The sequence below is a fragment of the Pogona vitticeps genome, chromosome 4 (assembly GCF_051106095.1).
Source record: "Pogona vitticeps strain Pit_001003342236 chromosome 4, PviZW2.1, whole genome shotgun sequence".
In the NCBI taxonomy this organism is placed as follows: domain Eukaryota; kingdom Metazoa; phylum Chordata; class Lepidosauria; order Squamata; family Agamidae; genus Pogona; species Pogona vitticeps.
This window is the reverse complement of record NC_135786.1, coordinates 116,478,446-116,490,547: the sequence shown is the minus strand read 5'-3', so window position 1 is coordinate 116,490,547 and position 12,102 is coordinate 116,478,446. Positions and strand designations below refer to the sequence as shown.

Genomic DNA, 12,102 nt, shown 5'->3' with positions numbered 1-12,102 from the left:
TTATTTTTATTATTGCTAATTATTACATTTCCCATGCAAATGCAAAAGAGCTTTATAAAAGTGTAGAACACCATTCATGCCTAAAAGGCTCACCATCTCGACAGAGAAGGAATACAAGGGAGAGAAAATCATTATAATTACTGAAGTGAAACTACCATCTAGTTTTATTTGTGCATTATTTATTGCTGAAAAGCTGCTCCGATATTTATTGTACTTTCAACTGCTCCTTCAAAATGTCATTTAGTTTTCATTCACATCCTGGACCCTGGAATGACACACACAAAGGGAACTGGGCCCTCACATAACTGGCAAACAACCTGCCCTCACACCTTCTCCTTCTACCCCTATGCCTACTGTTCCATTGGCTGCATGACAGCCTACAGGAAAAAGCTTACAGAGAATATATTAAAGGGATTCTATAACTACAAGTTACACACAAGGGAGAAACTAGGTGGAATATACAATGAATTCCACCCGGTCACCTTACATGATGCGATTTAGAATGGGTGTACCTAAAAAGTGTGTTATTTGAGCCAATTGCTGAGAGGCTTCCTAACTACTGACAGCTTCAGGGTCAGGGCAGGAGAGTCCTCACTTGCACTACAGTCACATTCATCTGCTACTGGAACTACCCTCCCTGGGCCAGAAAAAATGGCACTGCCTGGCAAGTGCTAGAAGGCTTCTCAGTTCAACTGGCACTGGCTGGAAGGTGACACTGTTCTTGCCCTGAGGGGGCAGCTCCGGCAGCTCTGGTGGCACTGCTGTTGAGTGGCCAAGGATTCTCCACTGCTGCCCTGACTCTGGCAGTGAAACAGGGTGCGTGCTGCGAGTTAGGGCTTGTGCCTGTTAGCAGGTGACCTACAGTAAAAACATCTGCTGTGGATTATGGCAAACCTGAAGTTCCTGTCTGCCTAAGCTTTAGCATTGTTGAGGGGAAAGCTTCCCCAAGTTGCAGCCCGCCCTTGCAAGGGCTCCAGAAGATCTCTGCTTTATAGTTCTGAGATGCCTTAAAAGTCAGCTTTTGGGGATTTTTGAATAGGTCAGTCTGAACTGTGACTAGAATCCCAAACTTGAAATGAAATGTACAGAAAAAATATTTGGGTTTGACATGAATGGTTCTCTCCTCTACTAAACATTTCAAAAAGAAAACTGCCCCATAAAAAAATAGCTCAGGCCTAATATAAAGCGCAACAATATAAGTGCAAAGCATTTTCCTCTGGAATTGCTGCCTTCAATCTTTTGATTGTCTCTATGCCATCTTGAGACTAGATATTAAGGCACACTGTGCTGGCCAGGGATTTTCACCAGTTGTACCATGATGCCAATTTGCTTTCATCACTATGTCAAATTTGCCTGCTAATAGGTAACATGGAGGGAGGCAGTGGAAGACAGGAGGGCCAGGCGTGCTCTGGTCCGTGGGGTCACGAAGAGTCGGACACGACTTAATGACTAAACAACAACAAGGTAACATGGAGCAGTATCTTTGTCCAATTCTTGGAAATATAATTCACAGTGTAAACAAGCACTGTATATTTTTTCAAAAAGCAAAGTGTACTGCTTATATAATGCTCAGTGCACTGTCTGAGCAGTTTATAATTTAATTATGTAAGCTGCACACTACCCCTGCCAATGAGCTAGGTACGCAGTTTACTGACCTTGGAAGGCTGGAAGGCTGGGTCAACCCTGAGCTGGCTAACTGAATCCATTGAGATAAAATAGAAGTCATGACCAGGACAAGGCTGCTAACAACTGGTAGTAAACTGCAGGCTTAAGTTGAAACTATATGAAGTTTGTTTTAAAAGGCAAAAGCAAAAAAAGTGTGCTGCTTATATACCGCCCCATAGTGCTTCAAGCACTCTCTGGGCGGTTTACAAGTTAATTATGCAGGCTACACATTGCCCCCCCCCCCCGCGAGCTGGGTACTCATTTTACCGACCTCAGAAGGATAGAAGGCTGAGTCCATCTTGAGCCGGCTACCTGGGATTTGAACCCCAGGTCGTGAGCACAGTTTTGGCTGCAGTACAGCGGTTTAACCACTGCACCACGAGGCTCTTAACCTTAGGATTCCTATCCTACCCTTCTAAAACTCACTAAAAACATTTTGTGTATCTTCATGTCTCATGAGATGCTTCTAGGAAGTCTGCACAGTAACACTCTGAATCCAGGAACTTGACAAGCCTTGGAAGGAACTGCCTGATCCCCAGTGAGCGAGTAACAGAAGTCCTCCCCTCCTCTCCCCCAAGCCTCTCCTGCTCATCCATTTTACCTCATTCTTCTCGAGACTGCACTCTTCCATCATTTTGTCTCCTTGCTCTTGGAAAGTGATAATGATGAGAGCCACAAAAATGTTAACGAAGAAAAAAGGGAATACTACAAAATATACCACATAAAAAATAGACATTTCCATGCGGTTACTACGGCTGGGGCCTCGGTCCTCCTCAGTCACATCTACTGAATGCTGAAGAACCCTGGAGACAAAGTGAAAGAGGAGAGGAGAGGAGAAAGAAAGAGAGAGAGAGAAAAGTCACATATGAATGGCGCACCCACAGCAAATGTCTCCTATGCCAATTCAGCTCCACTGACAGAACACCATGCAAACCAAGCATTTGTCCCAACCTAATCTACAAAATAAAGAATTTTTTTTTAAAAAAATCATATTGCAGCTACAAAAATGTTTTTCCATGTTCCACTCTCCAAATGGATTACTGCATGTGAAAAAGGAATAACATGTTGGCCAAAGATTCTAGCTTTCCTCCAGGTATGACTCTGTTTTTAAAATGCAAATAAGTCACCATTACTGTAGAGCAAGATTCAAATATGCAGTTCTGGATAGGTGCAGAAATATGATTTTCCTGCAGGTGAAGATTGACTGAACAACACATGAAGAACTTTGCTTCCCATTATGCCCAAACAGATGCCCCAGAGAGATTTATAAGCAGGGGTTCCTTTCCCTGCATGGGGAAATCTCACCAGGTTATAACTTGCACATGGACAGAAAGAGAGGGCAAATGTGTCCTGAATCAGAATAAACATGAATAAATCATAGAAACATAGAATAGTGAAGTTGGAAAGGGCCTATAAGGCCATCGAGTACAACCCCATCCTCGATGCAGGAATTCAAATAAAAGGATATCTACCAGATGGTTGTCTAAATTTCTTTTCAATGACTCCAGTGCTGGAGCACTCACCAACTCTCCAGGTAATTGGTTCCACTGTCTTACCGCTCTAACAGTTAGGAAGTTTTTCCTGATATTCAGCTGAAATCTGGCTTCCTTTAACTCAAGCCCATTGTTGTGTGTCCTGCATTCTAGGATGATTGAGAGCAGATCCTGCCTGTTTTATGATTGATAGCACTTTTCAAATACTTGAAAGGCTATCATATCACCCCCCCTCCAGTCTTCATTTCTCAAGGCTACACATGCTCCATTCTTTCACTCTTTCCTCATAAGGCTTAAGAATTGGTTTCCAGGCCCCGATCACCTTTGTGGCTCTCCTCTGAACATGTTCTGATTGGTTAGCATTAAAGATGGGGATGAAGCATCAAAATGGCACTTCGTCTTGGTTTGTGGGTCATCAAACTTGATGACTCATGAATCACAGATTACTCCCAGTGACCTGATGAACAACGAATCAATTCATCATTTGTTGGATGAATTTTGTTCCTCTTGCTAAGCCCCATGGAGCATAGCAAGAGGAGGGAAAGCAGGAATCAAAGCAATCCCACAGCAGCTGGGGAATCCCTTTGATCCGTCTTTGATCCCTTCCTTCCTCTTATCATGCTGTGTGGGCATAGGAAGAGGAGGAAAGGGGAACCAAACCATCCCTCAGCCCTGGGGGTGGGATTCCCTTTGGGCAGGCTTTAGCAAGCCATCCGAAAGGAAACCCCCTCTCTGCTTATGCCCCCGAGGAACAGATGATCCGTGGGGTCATAAGCAGATAGGGAATGAAGGGAAGAATATAAAAGGGTTATATTCGTTGCTTCCTATTCATTGGGGTCTCTGGAGTTCAAGAATTTGAAGCAACGAGTATTCTGATTCCTTTTTATATTCATCCCTATATCTAGTTAGCACCCTTCTTGAAGTATGTTGCCCAGAACTGGACAAAGTACTCAAGATGAGGCTTAACCAGTGTTGAATTGAGGGGAAATAGTAAGTACCTCATGGGATGTGGAGACTATACTTCTGTTAATGCAGCCTCAAACAGCATTTGCCTTTTTTTGTAGCCACATCACGTGTTAGCTCATTTTCAGCTTGTGATTGACAGTGCTTAGCCAGGTATCTCCTATCATGTAACTATGTGTTTTATTTCTATTTCCTAGGTGCAGTGATTTGCACTTATCCCTGTTGAATTTCATTCTGTTGTTTTTAGCCCAGTGCTCAAGCCTATCCAGATCATTTTGAATTTTGTTTCTATCTTCCAGGGTATTAACTATCCCATTCAATTTTGTGTCATCTACAAATCTGTTTCGCATTCCCTGTATCCTCTGATCCAGATAATTAATAAACATGTTGATGAGCACGGGGGCCAGGACTGAGCCCTGGGGTACCCCACCTCTTCCCAGTTTGAGAAGGAGCTATTAATCGCCACCCTCTGACTACAATTCTGTAGCCAACTGTGTATCCACCTGACAGTTCTATCCAGCTCACACCTAGTTAACTTGCTAAAAATATCATGGGGCACTTTGTCAAAAGCTTTGCTGAAGTTAAGACACAGTACTTCTACGGCATTCCCTTTGTCTATCAGGGAGGGTACCTGATTGAAAACTCAGATCAGATTAGTCTGGCAGGATTTGCTCTTGAGAAATCCCTGATGTGTTCTAGTTATTACTGCTTTGTTTTCTAGGTGTTTGCAAAGTGACCACTTAAGAATCTGTTCCAGACTTTTCCCTCAGATTGATGTCTGTAGTTTCCAGGTTCCTCCTTTTTGCCCTTTTTCTAGATAGGGCCAATATTGGCCCTCCTCCAGTTGTCAGGCACCTCACCCATTTCTCATGATTTCAAGAAAATAATGCACAGTGGTTCTGAGAGTTATTTAGCCAGTTCCTTCAGTACTCTTGGATGCAGTTCATCCGGCCCTGGAGATTTGAACTCAATTAAGGTAATAAGGTATTCCTCGACTATTTGTTTATCAATTTCCAGCTGCAACCTTTTCCCCTCCACCTGCACTTCACATTTGTTTGCAGGGTCATAGTCTGTCCTTCGGGAGAAGACTGGGCTAAAATAGGAATTGAGCACTTTTGCCTTTTCTTTGTTGTCATTTTCCCATCTCCACTGAGTAGCTGAGCCATTGTTTCTTTTCTTTGTCTTCTGCTACTCCCATACCTGAAGAATACTTTTGTTGTTGTTGCTTTTAGTGTCTCCAGCTAGCCTCACCCCATTCTCAGTTTTTGCCCTCCTGATGCCACCTCTGCAATTCCTTGCTACTTGTCTATACTCTTCCTTTGTGACCTGACCTTCCTTTCACTTCCTATAAGAGTCCTTTTGCATTTTCAGGTCCTCTCTGAGCGTTTTTGTGAAGCCACATCAGCCTTTTTTGCTGCCTCCCACCCTTTATTTCCTGTTGGATTTTTTTGTAGTTGTGTGTTTAGAATTTCCTTTTTTAGAAGCTCCCACCCATCTTGGACTCCTTCTCTTGTTAGGATCTGCTACTGTGGGACCTTACTCAACCTTCTTCTGAGTATGTTAAAATTAGCTTTTTAAAATTCAGCATATATGTGTAGCTACACTCTGCTTTGGTTTCCTTTGAAATCAAGAATTCTAGGAGAACATAGTCACTCTCGCCCAGAGTTCCCCTTATTGCCACTACCTTCATGAAGTCTTCTCTACTGGTTAGAATCAAGTAGAGGATAACTAGTCCTCTAATTTCTTTCTCTACTTTTGTTGGAGAAAATTATTAGCCACACAAGCCAGGAATTTCTTGGAAGAATCATAAGTGGCTTGCCAACAGATATCAGGATAATTGAAACCTCCCATCACTACTGCATTGTGTCTCTTTGAAATCCTTAAAAATTCATTTTTTGAAAGTTTCATCCGCATCCTCTCCTTGATCAGTAGTAAACCCCAACTACCATGTTTCTTTTGTTTTTCGCACCATCTAAATTGATCCAGATGCTCTCAGTGGGACAACCAGTCTCTTCCGCCTATATTTCTGTGTAGGAATGTATATTTTTGACATATATTGCAACTCCACCTCCCTTTTTTTTCTTTCTCTTCTTTTTGAACAATTTATATCTTTCAATTCCTGTATTCCAATCACGGGAGTCATCCCACCAAGTTCCAGTTATTCCTATCAAGTCATATTTACCCTCCTTAATTAAGATTTGCATTTCTTCTTGTTTGCTTCTGATACTCCTGGCATTACATATATACACCCGAGAGTGTGTGATTTGTGGCCTGCTTTTCTTTGTACATTTTAATGAATATTATTTTTGGTTAATGTTGTTAATGTTATCACTGACCCCCATTAGAACTGTTTGGTCCATTCCTCTTACTGTGAGTAAGGCTTCATCTATCTTTACCTCCGTGCTTGTGTCTCCCTCCCTCTTACAGTTCAGTTTAAAGCCCTCCTGATGAAGTTCTTCATTCTATGGCCAAACACCTTCTTCCCAGTCATCGTGAGGTGTGAGCCATCTCTTGCTGGTGCTCCATCTTCCAGGAAGCTTAGCTTGTGTCCCAAAAATCAAATCCCTCATGCCAACACCACCTTCATAACCAATCATTCACCCAGAGTATTTTGCTTTCCCTTTCTATTCTTCTTCCTAGAACTGGTAGGATGGATGAAAAAAACTATCTGGGCCCCAAAGTCTTTATGTTTCCTTCTTAATTCAAGATGCTGGTTATTACCTTTAAAGTCTTAAACAGCTTGGCACCTACATAGCTATAGGACTGCCTTTATTCACATGAGCCTCTGCAACAATTGAGATCATCCAGGACTGCCCTTCAAAGATCCAGCTGTCAAAACTTCATGGCGTGAAAGCATTTGAAAAATATATTTTTGTGTTGCTGCTGTAGTGCTTTAGAATTCTTTTCCTGACTCCCTGCAAAGTATGACATCCCTGCAGGAATCCAGGAGGGGATGTAAGACAGAACTCTGCGAGGCTTTGGATGTTATTCTTCCACTCATGTGATAAACATTCATTATATGGTTAGGTATATAAGATAAATCCATCTTACTTATTGTTTGGTTTTATTGTATTTTATAATTTACGTGAAGCATTTTATTGCTGTGTGTATGATAAATGTAGTTGTTTTATGGAGTATGCCATTCTGGGCATCTTTGGAGAAAAGAACAGCATATAAACAAATGAACAAATAATAAACACAAATGCATGCAACTATTTTCACGAGCAGAATTTAACACCTTGTACTTATTTTTGAAAACCGACACATGAACCAGACACCTATTCCATACTACTGGAATAGTTTGGGGCTAAATGAGCACTTGATCATTAATGCCCCCGGAGAGGACCAAGGGGAAATACTCACTGTGGCCAGCCTTCTCCAGTGGAGACAGTGAAGAGTGTAAGCAAAGCCCAAATTATGTTGTCATAGTGGAATTCATGGCGCTTCCATTCTCGACATTTCACTTCCATCTTGCCTTTTTCATGGTCCACATAGTTGCCTCTGTAAGGGTGCAACAGATTATTAGCCTCTTGATAAAGTATAAAGAGTAAAAGAGGAAAGAAGAGAGGTATGGTAAAATATAAGGGTCTGGGCCAGTGGAAAATGTAACTCTCAGAGTGCCGATTGTCAATTATCAGTCTGTAGCCTTTCTTCTGATGTCACACGTCCATTTTAAGGCTCTAAATATGAAAAATGTGTTTGGAAGGAGGAGGATCAGAGAGAGGGAAGATACTATATGGAGAGAAGCAGCAGGTATAGGAAATATTACTTCCCATCTCTTGTTGGGTGTCCCTTTCTAAATATCAGTCTCTGGGACCCATGTTATGTGTGACTGAGGTGACTAGTGTAGCTGGAGTCTCAGAGTTATTTAGAGCAAAGAAACAACACGTGAAAAGATAACAGATCCTCTTGATCCTGGTATCTTTCCAGATATGTGCCTGGAATTTAGTAATTCTAGTAATTTATAATGGAGCATTGAAAAAGAAGAAAAAAGAAGCCAAAAGATTAAAGGCAAAACTAAAAAACCAAATCCATAGCTGAAACTGTGTGAAGAATCATCAAGAAGCCTCTTCACATGTGAAAATGGGCATTAAAGCTCACACTTCCCTTTGACTGTAAATTATTTTTAATAACAAATCTTAGCGTCTGCACACTTCTCAGTCTGAAGGAAAACAGGATTATCCCAAAAATAAGATAGTGGTTTTTACATGCCTGGGAAATTAATTAGGCACACACAAGTTTATATATTTACAAATCAGTAGACAAAAGCTATTTTTTTAAACATTCACACAATCTGACAAGGACCCATGAGCTTCTAGGATGCAGAAATGTTGAGAGTGGAATGCCACCAGAAGCATTGTGGATTTTTGCAGCTTTTAATACAGTTTCCTAAAGGAGATTGCACAGAAAACTGGATGCATGTTGTATTTAAAACTAACATATTATCAAGTTAATTCTGACCCTTTTCAGGATTTTCTAATACTCAGAAGTGATCTATCATTCTCTTCTTCTGGGGGCATCCTGTGACTGTACAGCTTGCCCACAGGCTACACAGGCCACCTCTTCTGGGATGCACAGTGGAGAACGGAGCATTCATCCTCTAGCTCTGCAGCCAGATACCTGTTGAGCTATCCAGCTGGTCATGTGCTGTACTTACATGCAATCTTTTTCTGTATCCTTGGAGCTGTCTGTGCAGTAGAAGAATTTGCCCTTGAAAAGCTGGACTGCGATGACAGCAAAGATGAACATGAAGAGCTTGTAGACAATGAGTATGTTGAAGACATTCTTCAGTGATGTTACAACGCAGTCAAAGACTGCCTGGGAGCGGGGGAGGCAAAGCAAGAAGGTATGACTCATAGTAGATGCATAACAGTGCTTTGTCAGAAAAGAGTTAAAGAGCCTCAAATCCATAATTAGTCAAGGCATCATCTTTTCTACATCAAGGCAAGCAAACTCTACAAAAAGCAGCAAAGAACAAGGACTACTTGCTACATTGGGTCATACTATATATCGGGTCATTTGCTGCTTTAGGCCAGTGGTTCTTAACCTTTGTTACTCGGATGTTTTTGAACTGCAACTCCCAGAAACCCCAGCCAGCACAGTTGGTGGTGAAGGCTTCTGGGAGTTGCAGTCCAAAACTCCTGAGTAACCCAAGGTTAAGAACCAGTGCTTTAGGCCATATTGTAAAGCCATACTTTATAATCACAGATGCTTCCACATACACTGTTCAACTCATGTCATCATATCATAATGTTTCTGCTCTTTGTATGCTCTAGGCCCGCTCAGATGAAATATAGAAAGAACATAATCAATATATATTGCACAGCCCAGGTGTCTAGATGCAAAGGACAGTCTTCTCTCTCTTTAACAGCGGTATCAAAAAAGGATGCTGACTAGGTACAAATGTTCTCATTTCTTTTTGACAAAGAGAAATATCTATGCACCACAGAATTAACTTGGCAAATCATCCGGAAGAAATGTTATTCATTTGGAATAAGGCGGAAAGCTCAACTGACAACAATGCATGGATTGCCAGGAAGACAAGTAGGTCCTAAATCAAATTATCCTCAAACTCACTGAAAAAGAGAACAATGCTTGGAAAAGTTGAAGGAAGTAGAAAAAGAGGGCAGCTGAAAATGAGTGACTCAATAAAGGAAGTCATGGCCTTTGGTTTATAAAACCTGAGCAGGGCTGTTAATGTTCTGGAGGTCATTCATTCATTCATAGGGTTGCCAAATGTTGCATGAGACTTGATGGCACAAAACAACAGTAATTCCCTCTTACCAGGGAATCCTAGGAACTGATACAAATGCAGGAACAGGTGATGTTTTGCAGAAAAAGCTAGGGATAGGCAACATCTTCACTAGATAATAGTTCTCAGAAATCTTTGGCCGAAGCCAGCACAGTCTAGGCATTATAAGAAACTATTAACTAGGTGGTATAAATATGCCCGATTTATACCAGTCATTTATACTCTTCCTCTACACAGCTATTTGAGTTCCCTGTTGCCCACTGGATTTTGTCATCCTTACAGAGCAAGCAGTCATTTCGAACAAAAGGCAGAACCCATCAGCTAATAGCAATAAGGGACTACCAGTCATTGTTCATATTTGATCTCTTTGAATTAAAGCTAGTGTCAATGAGTCAAAACAACAATACCTTGAGTTTTGGCAACCGCTTGATGGTCTTCAATGGTCTCAAGACTCGTAGAACACGAAGAGACTTAATTGTTTTAATGTCCCGGCCTTTGTTGGTCCTGTACAGTTGGAAGGAGGATAAACCACCAAAAACAAGACAAAAGGGAGAAAGCAAGATGAACCTCTTAAATGCAGGCTGAATACTGTAATGGAAGTTTGTATTTTCTGATATTTTTACATGTTGAAAAAATGTGGGTTAAATTTTACTTTGGAGTATACTGAAAAAAGTTCACATTTGTAATGTTGCCCTAATTAATCATTTTGATATTTTCTGTATTCTGGGATCACTGTTTGTTGAAGAAAATTTTGGAGTGCGTGCCAAGGTGTACACAGTTCAGGAATGGCCCTGGGTTGGGCTTTACCACAGCTTCATGTAAAATAAAAATGTGTCCTAGCCGGGAATGCCTAGAAACACCCTGTAGCTGCTCATTGAAGGGAAATATGGGGATCTGGGGCAGGCTGTCATGTGGAGAAATTTGTCTGTCAGTAGTAGAACCCTGAGGTTCCACAGGACACAGTTCCAAAACAACACCCAATGTCTTATGCAATTATATAATGGGAAGAAACTTTGAAACTCAAAATGTGGAATCTACTGTCACCTCAGCAGCAGCTCTAGAGTATTCATGCACTGCTTGAATTGATTGCCAACTTCAAACACTATTACTCTGTGAGAGAGTGAGATAACAAGGTTAAAACAGGTGATCTGACACTCTTGCTGAGTTGGGCCATCTGTTACAAATGCATTATGCCGCTATGTCCCATGTGTCATATGCTTACATGTCTGGCAGCTTTGAACAATCATCTCATTCTCTACTATAAGGCTATATTCTCAAATAGGAGCAGCAAAATGCTTCTTTCTCCAGTATGCTTTTCAGATACTGTTCTACCATTGCACCACTCTGTAACTATAATACAAAAAAAAAACCCAGACACCCTTTTCTTAAGAATAGTTTGTGTGATGTCATGTGATGGTATAGATAGAAAAAAGAGCAAATTAGCCCCGCAATACACCAAACAGTGGAACAAATGCCTATCTGGTCATGCCCTCAACCAGTTAGCCTAAGATCCAGGTCTTTGCACTTGATGAAGACATAGTTCCTTCTTTCCTGTCCCAGTTACTGGTTGTTGGAAGGATGTCCATACATTTTATATAGAATTTCTAGATAGTGGTTTAGTTCTCTGGCTGCAAAGACAGAAGTTGGGAGTTTAATTCCCCTTTGTGCCTCCTTGTCAAGGGCTGGATATGATGATCCTTACAGTCTCTTCCAGCTCTTCAGTTCTACAAAAGACAACATTCCAAACTGTAGTTCTGGGGAAGCACAGCATTCTATAAAAGCTTGTCAGGAGATCTTCAATGAGAAGATAAGCAAAGGAAAGGAGGGTTTCCTCCAAAAACAGCTTGTCTTCACTACTGATCTTCCCTTGCCATCTGGAACCCATGGATGTATTTATGAATAAACTATATAACCATTCATTTCCCCCCAATTCCTTGGCACAATCAAAATTATTATTGACACGGATGGTGTTATGTATCAACTGTAAAGCAAATTAATAATTTAATTACATATTAAAATAAGATTAGCTACTAAAAATAACATCTTAAAATAAGATTATAAACCTGAGCTTTGTTTGCTCAACTGGCAATTAAGCTTTAAATTTTAACTGTTTATATAGCCATATTTTAATTAAAATAATTACATTAAATTAAATAAACTACAGATTAAATAAACTACCCACTCTCAGACTCATCCGGGAAAAAGAACAATTCCTGGAAAAGGCAGAAG

The 12,102-nt window shown here is 40.9% G+C and overlaps 1 protein-coding gene and 1 long non-coding RNA gene across 2 annotated transcripts in view; one reads left to right on the top strand and one right to left on the bottom strand.

The window, feature by feature from the left end:
• The window catches only part of CACNA1E (calcium voltage-gated channel subunit alpha1 E), a 509,386-nt gene that overhangs the window by 49,604 nt on the left and 447,680 nt on the right, over positions 1-12,102 (bottom strand). Inside the window, exons 28-31 of the mRNA XM_072998149.2 lie at positions 10,281-10,377; positions 8,779-8,939; positions 7,485-7,622; positions 2,267-2,468 (exon numbers count right to left, since the gene is read on the bottom strand). Coding sequence (XP_072854250.2) covers positions 2,267-2,468; positions 7,485-7,622; positions 8,779-8,939; positions 10,281-10,377 — 598 coding nt within the window. The remainder of the gene's footprint in view (positions 1-2,266; positions 2,469-7,484; positions 7,623-8,778; positions 8,940-10,280; positions 10,378-12,102) is intronic.
• The window catches only part of LOC144588877 (uncharacterized), a 325,738-nt gene that overhangs the window by 106,321 nt on the left and 207,315 nt on the right, over positions 1-12,102 (top strand). The gene's annotated exons all lie outside the window — the stretch shown is intronic.